Source organism: Grammomys surdaster, unplaced genomic scaffold (assembly GCF_004785775.1).
Source record: "Grammomys surdaster isolate TR1022 unplaced genomic scaffold, NIH_TR_1.0 126133, whole genome shotgun sequence".
Lineage (NCBI taxonomy): Eukaryota > Metazoa > Chordata > Mammalia > Rodentia > Muridae > Grammomys > Grammomys surdaster.
The window spans coordinates 2,242,877-2,262,228 of NW_021620941.1; the positions used below are offsets into that span (position 1 = coordinate 2,242,877).

Consider the following 19,352-nt stretch of genomic DNA (forward strand, 5'->3'; position numbering starts at 1 on the left):
CCTGGGAGCTGTGGTTGGTTGGTATTGTTGCTCTCCTCATGGTGCTTTTTTTTTGTTGTTGTTTTTTTGAGATAGGGTTTCTCTGTGTAGCCCGGGCTGTCCTGGAACTCACTCCGTAGACCAGGCTGGCCTTGAACTCAGAAATCCGCCTGCCTCTGCCTCCCAAGTGCTGGGATTAAAGGCGTGCGTCACCACCACCCGGCCTGTTTCTCTTTTAAATAATATTTATCATGTTAGTGCACATGTGTGAGCATGCCCCTGCACCCACTGAGTCCTCATACCAGTCCTAATCTTTTGTGAAGTTCAAACTTTCCATATGAAAAGCTTACTGAATCCTGACAAATGTCTGGCACTCTGTGAGGTAAATGCTCTAGACAGCACACACTCTCAGTGCTTCACAGGGCTCCCGAAACTCTTCTCAAGAGAGCAGTATTAGAACTGCTGTGCCCTCAGGTGAGCCTGCCTGGCCTAGGCACTGAGGGTAAGCACCATAGTGGGCTTCCCTCTCTATACATCAGCACAGGCTGGGATAAGGTACTGCCAAAGAATGACGCATACACTAGAGATTCTCTTTAATCGGCACAGTCTTCTTTACCCTAGAGGCATCTGAGGTCTGTAGCTTCAGAACTAAATGTGTTGCCAGATGTCCCCGAGCACAAACCGAGTCTATTACACTGGGGAAAAGACTAGATAAGATGATCACACAAATAGAGACAATCATGTACGCTCACCTGGCCAAAGACTGATCCACCGCTACTGGCTGCTTGACCAAACACAGAACCAGTATTACTAGACCCAAAACCTGTAAGACACAAAGACAAAGATTCAATTTGGAGAAATCATTTTTAACATTAAAATTAAACCCAAACCAAATCAAAACACCCACAGCCTTTAGATGTGTTATGAACGTCACTGGGTGCAAAAGCCATCACTGGCCTTCTGCAGGGGGGATCTTATCCTGTATGCTCCATCCAGTACTAACCCGCTGGAAAAGATGGGCCTATTTATGCAGCCGTGGCATGAATGTATGGAAGTAACCAATAACTTTCTGCTTAGAGCCCTGCTCCACTGGAGGGAATTCGTTCCTGGCACTGTCAACAAGCTGGTCAAAAGCCCAGGCTGACAAGGTCATAGACATGCAGGAAGAAGCTATTATTGTTGTTCTGTGAAACAGACAATTCCAATTTCTTTCTGAATACTTGTAATTATACCCATAGATCAACACTGTCCTCAGTCGTGGTCAGAGAGGCTTTTTGTAGTGGGCAGTTGGTCAAGGAAGAGACTGCTAACTGTGCTGAAACAAAGTGACTGTCAGGTGTCCTACCCTGAAGTTGGACTAAAGGTTCCCAGAACACCGTGGAAGACAGAGCAGGGAGTATCAAGAACTGAAGAGCATGACCATCAGAAGGGAGTAAAACCGTTTTGTAAACATGGCATGGCTGTTATGTATGTAAACATGACATGCTGGACACTTACCTGCCTGCTAACTGTCCAGCATGAAAGGGGAGGAACACATAAGGCCCAACCCCTAGTTGAGGACCCACTGGTAGTTAGTTAATGGCTACTGGAGGAGGGGAGTCATTTTTCTTCAGCAGTGTATTTATGGGTGAGTTGTTTGTGATCCAGTAAGGAATCCCAGACCTATGCTCATAAAAGCTAATCAAACTATCAAACTCAGTCAGTCATTAAAGAAAGAAAAGAAACAGAAAGCAGGAGGGGGTTGCTGGGAAGAAGAGAGGAGGATAAGACAGGGGATGGAGATGTGTGTGATTCTGATCAAAAAATATTATATACATGCATGTACACACACAAAAATGTCAATATAATAACAATTTTTTTAAAAAAAATGTTTCCCCACTGAGGAAACAGAGAAAATTCTATGTAAACACAGCTGTTCCTTAGTACTCAGAAGGGATCAGTTCTAAATGTCTGAGGACACCCAGATATAAAATCTGAGGATGTAGCAGTCTCTTTCATGACGTGGTGTGGTGTTTGAACCTGTGTGTCTAGCCTCCCACATATCTTCCATCATCTTGGAATGACTTAGGGTAAAACTGAAGTATACTGGAGGGCTACATCAGCTAGCTGCTACTTTGTACTGCTGAGGGGTAATGACAAGAAGAAGTGTACACGGTCAGTATAGATTTTCCCTAATTATTTCAATCCAAGGGAGGGATTCCAATCAAGGCACCTGAAGGTACAGAACCCATACACACGGAGGGCCCATTTTAAGGCCCTTACCTCACTGTTAGCATTTTAAAGTAATATCAATTTTGATGTCCCTAGGATTAAAGTCTTCTCTCCTACCAGGTGGTGGGAACTGGCAGGGTGGCACACCCTCACAATCTCAGCTAACAAGAGTACTTTCCAGTGACCTACACTAGGAATCTTTCTCCCTGACCTACATACACTCAAGCACTGGATTCCATCAGGGTGGATTATCTTCTGCCAGGTACAACTGGAAGTGAGGCAAGTGATGCAGGCCTATAACTAAGGGGGGTGAGGTGGGGTTTCTAGCTCATTTCTGGAGCTTATTAGAGGGGTGAGAACAGACAAATGTTAATTCCTCAACTAGTCCTGGAGGTCAGCCCCAGGATCTATCCAAGCAATCTGTTTAAAAAAGACCCCTTTGGAGGCTTCAAATTTGGTGGGTGGGCTCACTGATGTTCGCACAGACTTTTTAAAGTCCTGTTCTTGATGCTCAGGATGAGCAGTGGCAAAATTTTACTCTCCTTTTAAGTCTTAGGCCTTCTCCCTGCCCATTAAATGCCCGTCATCCACTTGGGTCACTTGCTTGCACAGCCTCAGGGGATGGTGGTGGAATGCGATGGAGGTGTTCAGAGTTGTGTTTCTCTGCCTACTGTGTCTTTACAGTTGTTTTGGTAAGAATTTAACACTCATTAAAAGAAGGGAAACATTTTCTTTTAACAAAATTACAAGTTGTTTCGAATAAATTATCACTGAAAAAATGAATCAGCAATTACATGCAATCCTGCCTATCAAGAAACCATTGATATTTTGTTTCTTCTGGAGCCTAACTGCTAAAGAATTAATTCTCTCTCTTCTCGCTACTCCTCCCCCTGACCCCCCCCCCCCACGTATGTGTGTGTTTTTCCTGTGTAGGGTTTCTCTGTGTAACCCTGGCTGTCCTGGTACTCCATTTGTAGACCAGGCTGGCCTCAAACTCCGTGAGATCCTTCTGCCTCTTGAGTGCTGGGATTACAGGTGTGTACCACGACTGACTGGAAGGAACTGCCTTTCATAAGAGAACCACTAGAAAGCCCAAATTGGAACACACCTCCACAGTACCATGTATGTCCACTGGGAACTTTTAGAAGTAAAAGCAGATGCTAAGATTGGATACGGAATTAAGCATCCAGTTTTCTCTTCAAAAATAGTACAATGTGTGTATTTTGTGTATGTGTCACTGCTATTTAAAGTAGCAATATGACTGCTTCCCACAAGGAAGATGGCATCAAAAGAAATAAAAATTATCCAGAGCAATTAACTAAATGGGAGACCTGGGTCATCTTTCCTCCATCACCTGCACTGTCTACTGTGAGGTCAGGCTGCCTGAGTCTGACAGTTTTAGGGTCTCTAACATGCCCTTCAAATTAAAAAAAAAAAATTGCAATTAAGAGTTAAATTACTTGCTGTGGTCTTAAACAAAAAGGTGTACTTTTTTAATCTATAAAATTGGTAGTCTTGTGGTCAGCAAAGAAGAGAGCTTGCTGAGGAAGAGAATCAAAGCAATACTGAGACACAGGGTGCAGCCAATCAGGACAAAGCAGGTCCTGCCATGTGGGTACTAAGCGCTTACCTTCATCTTGGATATTAGTTTTTAAGATAGGATTTTATATAGCCTGGGATGGCTTTGAATGTATTATGTACCCAAGAGCCTTGAACTTCTGATCCTCCTGCCTCTACCCTCTAAGCAAGGATTATAGGAATGTACCACCACACCCAAATCCTCTCTTTTAATTATAAGAACAGTGGAGGCTCATTATAAATGTTTTAAATAGCACAGAAGAGAACAAAGTCAAAATGTTCTGCAAATTCTTACCTGAGGCTTGACAAAAGCTAAACCCTGAAGGTGCTGCTGTAGAGGTAGTGGCCGAGGTGCCACCAAACACAGAGCCTCCCTGCCCAAAGCCAGGGCTCTGACCAAAAGCAGGAGGGTTGTTTTGGCCAAACAGTGTCCCTCCTGTACTGCTAGAAGCTTGTCCAAATGAGAAGGAACCAGGGCTGCTGGTACTTGAGGTGGCTCCGAAGACGTTTGCGCTGGTGGATGTGGGAGTAGAGGAGACAGACTGGCCGAAAGCAGGCACGGAGCTGAACCCAGGCTGGCTGAAGGAGAAACCACTAGCAGGGCTGCTTGTTACTTGCCCAAAGGCTGGGGACTGTCCAAATGCTGTCTGTCCGAATACTCCAGGAGCTGAAGCGCCAAATGCAGGGCTGCCAAATCCTGAACTGCTGGCCTGTGGTGTGGCAGTGGCTGTGCTGGCTGCCACTTGCCCAAACACGGGGGTGGCAGAGGGCGCAGTGGCTGTGTTACTGGAGAGCTGGTTGAATGCTGAGCTAGAACTGGCAGCAGGTGGCTGTGTAAAGACTGAGGAGCCAGAAGTGACAGTCCCAAATATAGCTGTCTCTGTGGCAGAAGTTGGGGTACTGCTGGAGACAGTGCTGGAGGTGCCAGGGGTACCCAATGCTTCGCTGGCTGCCAAGCCTGCTCCTGGGAGAACAGCTGCTGCCACAGCAGCCTGCCCAGGCCCTGCAAAGGTGGAAGCAGGAGACACTGCCTCTGTCTTGCTGTCAGGGCCCCCTGGGGCTACTGGAGTGGACTCTGTAGATGCTGTAAGGCTGGCAGAAGATGCTGGTCTGCTTGCGCTGCTGTCTGTGGTCTGCACAGGAGCAGGTTCTTTTTTGACAGGGTCAGCAGTTTGCAGAGATGCCTGGGGAATCTGAGGTGACTGTTGCTGTACTGGAAGTAAGGGGGTTGATGCTGAAACTTCACTGTGGTCTGACTTATCAGGCACAGCTGGTGGTGTGGCCTCCTCTGTGCTCTTACCAGAGGACACGGGCAGAGAAGAAGCTGATGGTGAACTCAAGAGGCCACCAAATGACAAAGTAGGGAAAGATGCTGGAAGGGAAGGGGCAACTGAGGTTGATACTGGGGTAGTGGATAATGTTGTACTACTAGTCTGTTGGTTTCCAAATGAGAAACTAGCTTTGCTACTAGCCAAAGAGGCCCCACCAAAACCAATGAGCCCAGAAGGTCCAGCATTGGTAAGGGGTACACTGCCAAAGACAGTTGCCGAGGAGCTGCTAGTGCTCACATTCAGAGCTGAGGCTGGTGCTGCTGGGGCAGGGCTAACAGAGGACACCACAGGGGGCTCCACTGGCTTTCCTAACACTGAAGCACTAGGAAAGCTAAACCCTGCGGGCTTGGCTGGCTGGGCTCCAGCTAGGTTTGTGGAGGAGGTCTTACTAACTGGCTTTGTAGAATCCTCAGCTTGGCCAACACGCAGTCCCGAGAAGCTCCCTAGGGTCTCTCCAGCTAGAGAACTTGGGAACAGAAGCTCTCCTAACTTGGATGGTGGAGTTTCCAATTTGCTAGAGGCAGTGGACATAGTAGTTTCAGAAGGAGCTGCAGGTTTGCTGCTGGACGGAACAGAGTCTTCCAGAGAGGCAGTTGTTACAGAAGTGCTGGGTGCAAATGTGGCTACTGTGGCAGGGGAGTTTCCAGGAATGGTCTCACAAAAAGGTTTGCCTCCCCCGCCAAAGGAGAACGCCTCAAGCTGGTTTGACTCTTTAGTGGGGGGTGCAGTCCCTAGCAAGAAAAAGAAACCAGGAAAAGAGTTGAATTAGCAAACTAGAATTCATCACATTTCCACTGATTGCCCTTCTAAGGCAATCTTTCTCTTCAGTCAGGGAAGAGACTTATGGTTCTAATGGCAGGGTTGTCTCAAAAGGGCAGAATGACCGCTTGCTGTGCACAGGAGCGTTAGCACTGCCAGAGTCAGCTCTCAAGTGGGAAGGAGTGAAGATTCTGTTTATGGTCACTACATCAAAACAAACATGGGACATCTAGGATTCATGAAATGGACACATTGCCCCCAAAGAGAAGAACAACAGTTCCTACCTATGTGACTTTCTTGACTGTGCTCAACATAGTGCCCTGGGTAATGGCTTCCCTCCCCCTCTGGGCATCAGCTAATCTATGGGTAACCATCATAGCCCAACTGAACCCAGCCTGGAAGCTCTTCACTGTTTAAGGACAGTGTCAACCCACAGATGGTAATTTTTCCTACACTTAAGCTGTTTACTACGGTCCTGCTGAGTATGGCATTATATGACTGGTGATGTCGTTTATGGCTTTTGGGTTGTTATCCATTATTGCACTGATTCAGAGTTGCTGTGGATTACTACTGCTTCTTATCCTTACTTTTATTTCCTTATGATCTGAACAATGGTTTTGTTCTTCTCCAAGCTTTCATATTTCTGAGTGGATTTTTTCACAAGCAAATGAGTGAGCAGGACTGGGAGGTAGCTTGGTAGGCAAAGATTACCTTACAAATGTGAGGACCCAAGTCAGAACTACACCACCATTTGAGACCAGGCTAATTTACAAAGTGAGTTGAAGGACAGATCGAGAGGGAGGGCTACACAGAGAACCCTGCCTAGAAAAACGAAAACAAAACCAACCCAAAAACAAAAGTAAAAAGCCAAACTCCAATACTCACATAAAGCCAGACACAGTAACGTGAATACAGTGCTTCTAAACCAAGAGACAAGCTGGAGACAGGATAACTCTTGGAATGTGGGTCAGCTAACCAGATGAATGTAATGGTAAACAAGAGACCCATCTGATTCTAAACAAGGTGGAAGGCAGGACTAAGACCCCAGGTCATCTTCTGACCTATACACATGCATGCTTGGACTTACACATACAAGCACATATGTGTGCTGGTGCATGCATACACGTGTACACGTGTACACGTGTACACACACACACACACACACAGAGAGAGAGAGAGAGAGAGAGAGAGAGAGAGAGAGAGAGAGAGAGAGAGAGAGAGAGCGCCATCTAGACCAGAATTAGTGTCTGCTCTGCATTCAGTACCCCATTCATATGGGGATATGAATATTAGGAGAGGCTCCTTATGACTAGGAAACTCTAGTACTTGAGTACACACAGAAAGTACCAGACAATCTGTCAGCTGGGCATGGTGGCCCACAACTATAGTCCCAGGTACTTAGAGATGGCTAAGACAAGATCACCTGTGCCAAGGAGTTTGAGACCAGATTAAGTAATGATGACACCATGTCTCATAATAAAATTTTGAGAAAAGATTTGTTAAATACAAAGCATTAGGTTCTATTCCCAGCACAGATACAGAAAAGGTTTGTTGATTAAAAAACTAAAGGTGACTGATGTTTATCACATACATAGTTCAAACGAACAAACAAACAAACAAACAAAGAGTAGCCAGACTATAAAGCATGGCAAAGCCATGGGAGAGGACTGTGAGCCACTAGCATGATCCCCTGACCCCTGGACAGGGGCTTATCTATGCCTAGCAAGTGTTCCAGAGCTGCATGCCATCTTCCAGTCCCTTTTCTACTTTTTATTTTGAGGAAATCCAGTGCTAAGTTGCCCTGGCTGGACATAACCAACTCTGCAGCCTAGACAGGCTTTAAATCTGAGAGCTTCCTATCCCCTTCTTTTTTTTTTTTTTTTTTTTTTTTGGTTTTTCGAGACAGGGTTTCTCTGTGTAGCCCGGGCTGTCCTGGAACTCACTCTGTAGACCAGGCTGGCCTTGAACTCAGAAATCCTCCTGCCTCTGCCTCCCAAGTGCTGGGATTAAAGGCGTGCGCCACCACCGCCCGGCTTCCTATCCCCTTCTAAGTAGCTGAGATGCTAAGCCTGTGTCAGCAGACCCAGTCAAGGTGACAGAAGATAGGAGGTTACATGAGAACTAGCTAAAGACAAAGCTCTGCACAACAGAATGGCAGTGACTTGAGACTCCATCCTACAGTTCATATCTGTTTCCTGATAAAAACATGTCACAGTAAAGTCTTCCTTTTGAATAAAATGAAAATATACTTAATTACTTAGAGAGCTTGGAGGAAACTGACAAAACTGTTCTTTTTTGGGTGGGTCTAGATTCCTCGCACAGGTATGTGGGCCAGTGTTTAGGACCAGGTTTGATCTTTTACTTCCATGGTACTGTGCCCACCTCTTCTTGGGACTAAGTTTGCATGTTAACATTAGACTATTACAGCAAATGGGATTTTGAGAAGCAAGTCTTTTCCCTCTTTATAATTATGTAAACAGATCTCCTTCACAATAGGTTTATAAAAAAAGATGATTGCATTAAAATATTTTATTCTGTGTGTATGTTTGCATGTTACAGAGAATGTGGCAGGCAGAGGGTGACTTTCGGGGGTCAGTTTTCTTCTTCCATATGGGTCCCAGGAATGACATTGAGATGCTTGGCCTGGCCCAGGTGCTGAGCCTTGTCAGCAGCCCCACATCAAGTTCTGGGTTAAACATTCTGCTGTTGCCCTGCTGCTATGAACTCAAGTCAGGGCGTCCTGTGTGCTGGGAAGGCGCCCTGCCCTGCCCTGCCCTGCCCTGCCCTGCCCTGCCCTGCCCTGCCCTGCCCTGCCCTGCCCTGCCCTGCCCTGCCCTGCCGCCGAGCTACTCTCAGCCCTTTAACATGTCTCTGATGTACATCACCACTACCAACCTGATTGTACCAAGGGAAGAAGAGCCACAAAGCTACAGTGCCAGTATACACTCACAAACAGCGCTTCTCCCATGAGGGAAACAAAGAATACTACGCAACACGGGGACAGTACCTGGTGCAGCAGTGAGACTAGAAGACGGGGCTGGTGTGATTGTCCCAAAAGTAAAGGCCCTGAAGGTGGAAAAAGAGAAGTTACACGGGGCAAACTCAACACGGCACCAGCTTTTACATACTCCTCCTTATAACTCATTCATATCATATGCCCTTGGAGAATTTACATCAAGTGATCAGTAACAGCACAGTTAAAATATGCATCTCAGAGGTACCCAGCACCTCCAAGCAGGTTGCACACTTTGGAGAGGAGGCAGGAAGGAGCAGCAGCAGGAAGGCTTTGGCTGGATGGCTGGGTTTCACAGGAGGCTTGGGAAGACTTAGCTCTCTCTCTTTTTTTTAGGTCTTTCAAGACAGGGTTTCTCTGTGTAGCCCTGGCTGTCCTGGAACTCACTCTGTAGACCAGGCTGGCCTTGAACTCAGAAATCTTCCTGCCTCTGCCTCCCAAGTGCTGGGATTAAAGGGGTGTGCCACCACCGCCTGGTTCAAGACTTATCTTGCACTAAGCATGTGTAGATGACATTGGAGCAGACACTTGCCTAGTGAGTGGAAGGAAAGGCTGCCAAGGGAGCAGAAAGGAGAATAGGGAGAATCTCTGGGCACCTGCCCCAAGTCCAGGAGCATGTCAGGAGAGCTACAGTGCAGAGAATGCAACATCAGGTCAAAGCAGCTTACTACAAACAGCAGCAAGGATGCAGATTTCCTGAATAACTAAAGCACATGGAGCACCAAGCCTATCCAATACATTAAATATTGCCAGGAATCAGTGTTACAGGATCTCTGAACCTGTTTCCAGTTAGGGTGTGGTTGGACCCTTAGCATACACACCTCTGGCTGAAATATAGACTCTTAGTACTCACCTTTAATCCCAAACAATGAAGGTAAAGTTAGTTTGCAGAAGGAAGCAGCCAGGATTGAAAGTGATGTCAGAATAGGATATGCCCAACTCTTTAAAGAAGATAGAGGGAAGGGAAGCTACTTGAGGGAGACATAGACAGTACAGGAAGAAGAGAAGACAGTTCAGGAATACAGTAGAGTTGAGAGGGAGAGTAGTGCAGCAGAGAGGGAGAAGGAGGCAGCATTACCAGGAGAGTTTTACAGAGATAGGTTGAAGAGAGAACAACCTAGACACAGGTAAAGACAGAACAAGCTAGAGAATGAAAAGGAGCCAGAAGATTAGAACAGATTGCTAGAGTGAGTTTGACGCCAAGCCAAGCAATTCAGAGGCCTAGATAAAAGCCAGATTCAATCAGTCAACTGGGAGAGGAGTTTGAACCAGAAGAGCTGAGTTAAACCAGCCAGAAAGAGTTCAGAAACAGGTAGAAAGGGTGAACTTATTCAGCTGCAAGCCACAGAGGCTGAAAATGTTTTAGGCCTCGATTCCATAGTATGTAGGCAAGAAGCTTCCAGGACTAGGCCTAGGCTAGCAAGTGGAGGCAGAGCCTCAGAGCCAACAGTGACTATAGGAGAATAAAAGGTACATTTACAATCCAGGTTTTGTCATCTATCACTGCCATTCTCAAGTGGACAAAGACCTCCTGAGGACATGCTACACATTTTTAAAAAAAGATTATTTATGTATTATTTTATGTATTCACCATTGCTCTCTTCAGACCCACCAGAAGGGGGCATCAGACCCCATTGCAGATGGTTATGAGCCACCATGTGTTTGCTGGGAATTGAACTCAGGACCTCTGGAAAAGCAGTCAGTGCTCTTAACCACTGAGGCATCTCTCCAGTCCTACACATTTTTTTTTTTTTTTTTTTTGGTTTTTCGAGACACGGTTTCTCTGTGTAGCTCTGGCTGTCCTGGAACTCACTCTGTAGACCAGGCTGGCCTCGAACTCAGAAATCCACCTGCCTCTGCCTCCCAAGTGCTGGGATTAAAGGCGTGCGCCACCGACGCCCGGCCACATTTTTTTTTTTAAATCACACTAAAAAGCAAAAATATTTTTCTTTATTGGCTGGCCTTAACCTTGGCAAAGAAATTTTATCAAATAGATCGGCCACTGGCTCTCTGACCCAAACCTTTCCAGCTTTCTTTACAAACTGGAAGAACACTATCATTTTAGAGACATGAAGATTAATCATTATATTTGTAAAGGATACGGTAATCCTTGGCTTTGACCTACTCTTTAAAATTTGCTTCAGTCATCCCTGGGAGGTATAGCAGCAATGACTTCCTAGTTAACTCAGTGCCTCTTCCCACTTGATGCTGAAGGGTGTGCACAAACACATTACTCAGAAGAACTGGGGTGCAGTGAGTGGAGCCCAAACACAGAGGCAGACAGTGAAAGCACTAGGGGCTTCTCTAACACAAACATCACACAGCCTTTCCGTGGCAACAAGTGTGCCAGAAGGCTTGGGAAGCAGTCACACTCTGATTCTATTCTGGCAAGCTAGGAAGGGCTAGCTTCAGCAACTTGCCTAGCTTTTACCAAAAAAAACGGGTACTCTCAGTCCTTAATGAATAACGGATGAGGTTTAAACGTGTTTTCATTTCATCAGCCTGATTCTCAAATCCACACCCATGGTTGTCACTGTTTCTTGGGAACAGATCCCCATTACTGGTGGGTTATACTACAATCCCAGCACTTAGGAAGTAGAGGTAGGAGTTTCAGGAGTTTAAAGACATCCTTGGCCACATAGCAAATGTGAGGCCAATCTCAGCTAAATGAGTCTCTGTTGAGCCCCTAACCCCTACCGTCTCTTTACAAACCAAAATTTTAGAATGGTTACTGTCTTTCACTACATTTTCTGTACAGGTCAAGAGACCCAATCCAGTGTAGTCTGATTATTCTAGAGCCAGGCTGACTACTCACTAAACAGTGTCAGAATGAAAACACCTGGTATGCTACACCCGATGACCTACAGAAGGGAACATTCTCTGCCAGAAGAAAGGAGGCTTAAGCTCAAAAACAGCAAATATGATAATAACACTGAACCACAAAGGAAAAGCAGTTATAACATTCAACTGTCAACTACTACCACTGTCTGCAGATGTACTGGCACAGATGTGAGCGCTCAGGGCTGTCGTGGATCTGGCTGATAGTGACTTAGCACAAAACAAGTTCACCCACTGACCCTGGGGAGGCCAACGAGAAAGGTTTGTTGAGCTGGCCCGCAGCAGATGGAGTTGAGGTCACAGCTGACTCTGTCTTGGCTGTCCCTGGACCTGAAATGGACAAAATAAGGATATTCCAAAAGTCAGTTAGGAGTGCCGTTCTGGTAATTCCCTATACACTCAGACTGTGTGCTGCTGCTCAGAGCCACAGCTCCAGGTTTTGGAACCTCCAGTGTATCCTGTGACAAGCCTCAAGCCAAGGCAAGCTGGGGTATCACCTCCTTGTGCTCAAGGTCTCTTAGTCTTGCTCTTTGGTTCTGTCAAGGCATGACACACTCTCCTTTCCAAAAAAGACAGCAAAACAACCTCCATGCAGCCTAACTTCAGAGCTGAGGATACAATCTTCTAGACCAACTGACTGGAAAATGCTTTTCATATACGTAGGGAGAAAATCCCAAGATAAGTAAGCTGACACAGCGAGCATTTCTAAGCAATGTCCTCGAAGTTATCTATAGATTTCTGCCTTTTCCATAGGTTTACTTTTTCTTTGAAATTCAGCAAATTCCAGTTTTCTTTCTCTCTCTTTCTTTCCTTCCTTCCTAATTTACAGAGGTAACGGACTCTTGCTACACATGATAGAAGCAGATACTAAGCAGACACTAGATATCAGCCCCATGCTACTCTTCCTTCAGTACTGAAATGCAATGTGGGTTGTAGAAGGATGCTCAGTGCAGGCTGGTCCATGACTAACATATAAGAAGCGCCTCAACTGTCAGCAGAGTGCTGCTTAGATGCTATCCCAGGTCAGCCGTTATGTAAATGAGTACAGTGAATCTGGCAGAGAGAGGAATAGAGTGTTCGACTGTAGCAAGGCTGGAAGAAGAGCAGAGGAACAAGTCCCAAGAGCACACAGGAAAGGCCTGCTGGTGTTTCACACAATGCAGGGGACAAGGGAGCTAGATGGCCCATCAGGGAAAGGCACCTGCTGTCAAGACTGAGATCCCTGGGTCCCACATGGTGAAAGGAGTGACTTCCGCAAGGATGTCCCCTTCCTGTGGATGTCAGGAAGTCACCTGACATCCACAGGAGCACTATGTATGTCTCCTTCTACTACATAATGTATCAATTCTAAAAAACAACAAACAAAACACCTCAAGAGATATATATAAAATTATTTTTGTTTGTTTGTTTGTTTTTTCAAGACGAGGTTTCTTCGTGTACCTTTGGCTATCTTGGAACTCACTCTAGACCTTGAACTCACAGAAAGCCCCTGCCCTCTGCTTCTAGAGAGCTGGGATCAAAGATATGCAGTGTACCACCACTGCCCAGGATCATAAAATTCTCAAGGGCACCTTTAAAACATATTCCCAGGACAGCTTTCACCTTTTACATGTCATATTTACACTGATGTTTTTGCATATAACCATGTCATGAGCAGTTAAACAAGAATTACCCCCCTCCCCCCCAGACAGGAATTCTTTGTGTAACTCTGGCTGACCTGGAACTCACTATGTAGAACAGGCCAGACTTGAACTCATAGAGACCTGCTCGGGTTTGCTGGGAATAAAGGCGTATGCTGCCACCACCAGGCTACAAGAAAGTAGTCCTATGAGTAGAAGAGCCATTCTACAGGTTTGAGAAATACACATACGAGAGAGGAGAGGAGGGAGGGAAAAGGAGGAAGGGGGAGAGGGAGAGAGGGAGGGAGGGAAGGAGGGAGGGAGGGAAGGAGGGAGGGAAAGAGAGAGCGAGCGAGCAAGCAAGCACATGCATGAGTCACCATACCTATATTTCCCTACTACTTGGGAAGTTGAAGCAGGAGGATTGAAATAAGCTCAAGGTCAAGGCTAGCCTGTTATAGTAAGTTACAGGTTAGCCTGAGCTACCATTTGAGACTTTATCTCAAATAAAAAAAGAAAAGGTTTCTGCAAATGCACGCTGGGTGTTCAGGGATGTTTCCAGTCTAAAAGAGAAAAGCTCTCTTAAGTCATGATTACCTGCAAGGGACGGCAGCAGTGAAAAATGAGGGGCTGAGAGATGCAGGCCAGACTGCTGCCTGAGATAGACAGGCCTGCTGCAAAGGCCTTAGGACTCCTCCAATCTTAACTTTAAGTGGAATAAGGGCTTTGCAACAAAGTCCTTCAGAGAAGTAAGATCATGCCTTTGAACCTTTTTCAAAAATATTAACCTAAATGACTCAAGTGTTTGCTGAACCCACTAAACTTGCCTTAGCCTAGAGTGGTGTGTGTGTGTGTGAATATGTGCACATGTGAGTGCATGGGCACACGAGAACACTTTGAGCTTCACTTAGGTTCTGCATGACGGAGAAAGGAAGTGCCTGAGCGGCCATTATGAGAGGGGCAGCTGCTGCGTGCTGTCCAGTCTGAGCCTGCTATCAGATGTGAATGGAACAGAAGTTAGACACACAAGCTGTGGTGCAGAACTAAGTCAGCACAGGCTGGTTGATGGAAGCTTTGAGTGCTCCACCGAGTGGTACAGGAGATCAGTGGCAGACACTAAGAGATGCTCATGGATAGCATCTGTGGTTAGGTAAGGGGAACCAATGGAGTCCTTAGTGAATGCATAATGCTTGACAGGGTCCTAACCATGACAAAGATTAACGCCTCAGCTCCAAAGGCAAAAGCTTTTCCTCATGATCTAAGTGTGAATATAGTTTGTGCAGAAAACACGCACTGTAGCTTTTCCCCACACCCCTGCTTGCAGTCTGGAGACTGCTCCCTACAGAAACTGCTCCTACCAAGCTTAGCTAAGCCTGCCTCCTTGTTTAGCAGTATGTATTAGCCCTGCCTCTCCACTCAAGTGGATATAATCTACATGCTGAGCTCCCAGGATGCTGTGGCTGGCCCACTTGACCCCAGTTTTTCTCATCCCCTTGCCAGTCCAGGCAGGTCATTCCCTGGAGTAGCACAAACCTTGGCAAATTATACTATGGTCAAAACACTTCCAGCTACTATAAAAGCTAACTTAATCAAAAATATTTATGCTTCAGTTAATTGGCAAGTCTGTGAAGCAATAAAACCTTGTATTATTAACCTTCCTAATAGGATCTTACACTATACCAAGTATGCTGTGTTTTATCTATTTTAGTGATTTTTTTTTTTTTAAAAGATTTATTTATTTTATTGTGAGTACACTGTAGCTGTCTTCAGACACACCAGAAGAGGGCATCAGATCACATTACAGATGGTTGTGAGCCACCATGTGGTTGCTGGGAATTGAACTCAGGACCTCTGGAAGAGCAGTCAGTGCTCTTAACCACTGAGCCATCTCTCCAGCCCCTATTTTAGTGATCTTTGAATAGTTACTGTGAAGGGGCTGAGAATGTAGCTCAGCTGAAGCAGTATTTCCCAAGCACACAGACAGACAGTCCGGCACTGTATAAAACCATGTGCGTGGCACATGCACAGAATCCTCATACTGGGAAGGCAGAGGCAAGATTACCATCTGTAGCTACTTATCAAATTTGGTATGTCATGCTTGACCTACATGAAACATGTTCCTCAGGATCTCATATAGAAAGGAAGAGAGACAGGGGAAAGGAAAGGGAAGGAGAGAGGAAAAGAGAAGGGAAATGAAGGGAGAGGAAAGGAAAGAAAGTAATTTACCTGCAAGGGCGTCAAGAGGTATGAGAGTTCTTTCCCTTTGAGAAGAGGGAACAGTGCACAACTGTCTAACATGCTTCTCTCTAAACACTGATCATGCAGCGAGGCACAAAGACATTGCTATTGCTTCTCTTAGAAAAAGACCATCAGACGTTTTCTCATGCTGAGGCTAAAGTCTAAACTCTAAGTTTTCGAAAGTATCAAAGGGCTTATCGATGTCCTTACAATTCCTCAGAGCAGAGGCCTCTGGAATATGGCATCTGCCTTCCTACCTATTGGCTCCGGGATCTACACAGGGAGCTCTCAGGAGCACTTTTCGTCTTTCTTCTCATGAACCGGACATGCAGACTCACCTACAGCTTTATCCCCAGAGGACAGCTGACAGGATGCTGCTGTGGGTCCTGATGGCTTGAAGGAATTTATCAGAGACCCCTGTACAGAACACAAGAAAAATGTTTATGTTAAACTGCTAGCTATCCTTGGAATAAGTGAATGTGTGAAACAGAAATGTAAAAATATAAACTAAGTAAACACAAATACTAGAATTCAGTTTAATTACCCAAGAAAAGGAGGAAAAGAAAAATAAAAAAATGTAGTAACATCACACTGGAGGCTTCTGCGTGATTCTCTGCTGACTTCTCAGAATGGCACTTGAATACTTGGTAGAAGACTGGATGGGCCGATGAAGAACACAGTGAGTTTAGAACTGTGAGCAGGAGAACCACCTGAGCTTTCCACCTGCAGCCAGTGCCTCTGCCTCACCTGCCATGCTGTATGTATGACTTACTATCCGTCCTCCATGGAGAACAGAGGCAGACTAAGGCACAGGATGGTGTTGGGAACCCACAGTCGGCAGCTAATGGTGCCTTCTCAAACTATGGATTCAAGTGAAATCTAAAGCAGCTCATCTCCAAGAGAGATCTGAGAGAAACCAGGACTGCTGGGAAAGCTCCAGAGACGGCTTGGTTTCCCTTCTAGCCTCCTCCTAATTAACACTCCTCTCCCCACTTTCTTTATTATTTTCTTTTTCACCATTTAACTGCTTACAATCAGTCAAAAGTCAGAGCTAGACACATCATCACTGAAAGCATGCAAATTGAAAGGCAGAGCTGGAGGACTAAGACAGTCCATACCCAACACCGAATTCCAACAGTGCAGTGGGAGAAGCAAAGGGCAGATCAGTCAGCCTTGGGTCCCAGCTGTTTCTATCAATAACTGACTGGATGTGCCACGGGACTCACTTGACCTCGGCTGCCTCAAAAAGGACGTATCTAAACACCTACTGGACAAGTCAGTTGCATGGACTAAGTTAATGGTAAGAAAAACAAAATAAATGGCAAACTAAAACATTTCATCCAAGAGCACTCTGTTAGCATATGGCCTAAGAAGACTAGAGCAGAAAGTCAGTGACTTCAACTGGTTAACCATGTTAAGACTGCCATGAACTAAGGAAAAGAAGCAACAGCACTTTCTAAGAATCACATTCATTTAAATGAAGTCAAATCATAAAATGATCTTCAGTTACAGAGACATACTGCTAAAGAACACATCAGTAACTTACCTGCTTGGCTTGGCTGGCAGCCACTGGGGCTAACACTGCATGGGGGGTTTTAGATGCTGGGTGGGGCACTGAAGAACTGAAAGACAGAAAGTGTTTGCTCAGACATTACTGGGGGCAAACATGTTCATCCTCAAGCCAGTTTCCTGCTCAATACATGAAAACACTTTGGGGCGGCATATAGTCTGGGACCCCAACCAAAACCAGACATTTTGTTGAAGAATTGGTTTTAAATGAAATCTGGGTTTTCAATGATATAAAATTCAAACAAACAACTTTGTTAACTTTCTCCTACCTATCTATAATTCCTTGAAATAATTTATAACCATTTCCAAATAGATGCTGTTCTTATTGGTACAACTGGCATTCCCCCTTCCTGCTTCCCTGGTTTTAGATTGGGAAGTTCTGATTCTCTTTTTCAAGCCTGAAAAAAAGATGTTCTACAGGAACTTTGAAGCACAAATGATCAGTCGCACATACAGCAAAGGTGCTGCCCAAGACTGGATGTTTACACAGCAGCTCTGGTGGACTCCACAGCACACCTGCTGTTCCCAGCCTATGTCTTGGTTACTCTGTGAATGAAGGTACACCCCGATTTTCAAGGAGCCTCTCACTAAACCTGACTACTGTGCTTAGGGAACCATTGTTTCACTACCTAGCCGGTGGCAGCAGTCACAGAGGAAGTTCTTATCAGTTAGGAAAAGCTTCTAAAGTTCTTTGTCCTAAGTGCAGAATTACTGTAACTGAAATGAATAGCTGCAGTTGTAGTTGTGGGATGTGAGTTTTTAGAGCTCTTTTCAGATTTGAGAGATTATTAATAACTTTCCACCAAAAATTAATTTGATGCCAGGCAGTGGTGGCACATGACTTTAATTCTGGTACTCATGGGCAAGAGTCAGGCAGATCTCTGAGTTCCAGGCCAGCCTGTTCTATGTGAGTTAAAGGACAGCCAGGGCTACATAGAAAAACCTGGTCTCAAAAAAAAAAAAAATTTTTTTTTTTTTGTTTGAAAGAGGAAATTAGCAAAGCGTTTAGTCCTCAAAGGTCCATCTAAATTCTCTGTGGAACAACATATAAACTTCCCACACTTGATTAGGTTGAAGAAGAAAAACAGACTCATTTTCAATGAAATAAAACCCCTCACAATGATTCTGCCAAAGCAAGTGAAGATGCAGGAGTGCCCTGAGATGCTCCACCGTTCAGGGCCTTAGGTGCTGTGCCTGCCTTCTTCCAACCAAGACCCAGAATGTGCTGGTGAGACTGCTGGGATCCGAGATCTTGGAGTGGATGCAGCCAACTTGCTGACAGGAAAGTCTGAGCTCAGGGAACCACAGGTAAACCTCTTTTATGTAAACCTCTTTTATGTAAAACTAGAAATGAACATTATTTTATCCAAATCTTAGTGACAACATGATGGTAATTAAATCAGGAAGGCATAGTTGTGCATGGTCACTGTTCTATTACTTGTGAGCATGCCACATGTCTCCCAGGCATCCGGAATCCCCAAACAAAAAACCAGGAGGCACCAAACCAGCACACTATACCATGTGACATCTCTGTACAGAAATGCTGTTTGGCACAGGCAGCCAATAAATCTACTAACAAACTAGCTTCAAGAAATCTCTACCTTGAGCCAGGCTGTGGCTGTGCATGCCTTTAATCCCAGCGTGCAGAGGGAGGCAGAGGCAGGTGGATTTCTGAGTTCAAGGCCAGCCTGGTCTACAGAGTGAGTTCCAGGACAGCCAGGACTATACAGAGAAACCCTGCCTCGAAAAATAAATAAATAAATAAATAAATAAATAAATAAATAAATAAATAAATTTCTACCTTGACTAAAAGGGACAAATGGTAAACAGTACACGCCTGAATGAGTGTGCAAAGAATTGCACACGGACACATGCAAATGAGGGAAGACAACAAGAGAAATGCTCATGGGGATATTTGTGAAAGCCGGCTCAGGGCTGTCACACTGAGTAACAAGAGGAACCGGAAATGGACTTGACACTGCTTGTAAACTCTGTTATTGAAAACAAACAAACAAAGCCACCAAACAATTGGGCCAGAGAGCTACTCAGTGGCAAGTGCACTTGTAGAGGAGCCCCACTGAAACCCTAGCTCACCATCACCTCCGACTCCAACTCTAGGGAGCCAATGCCCTTTACTCGGCTACACTGACACCAGGCACATACACAGACATCTCTCTCTCTCTCTCTCTCTCTCTCTCTCTCTCTCTCTCTCTCTCT

At 45.4% G+C, this 19,352-nt stretch overlaps 1 protein-coding gene across 2 annotated transcripts in view; it reads right to left on the reverse strand.

The window, feature by feature from the left end:
- Positions 1–19,352, reverse strand: part of Nup214 (nucleoporin 214) — a 91,115-nt gene that overhangs the window by 19,878 nt on the left and 51,885 nt on the right. For both annotated transcript variants that reach the window (XM_028757192.1, XM_028757191.1), the window contains exons 25-30: positions 17,113–17,188; positions 15,905–15,983; positions 11,949–12,039; positions 8,866–8,924; positions 4,064–5,830; positions 732–802 (exon numbers count right to left, since the gene is read on the reverse strand). In XM_028757192.1, coding sequence (XP_028613025.1) covers positions 732–802; positions 4,064–5,830; positions 8,866–8,924; positions 11,949–12,039; positions 15,905–15,983; positions 17,113–17,188 — 2,143 coding nt within the window. The remainder of the gene's footprint in view (positions 1–731; positions 803–4,063; positions 5,831–8,865; positions 8,925–11,948; positions 12,040–15,904; positions 15,984–17,112; positions 17,189–19,352) is intronic.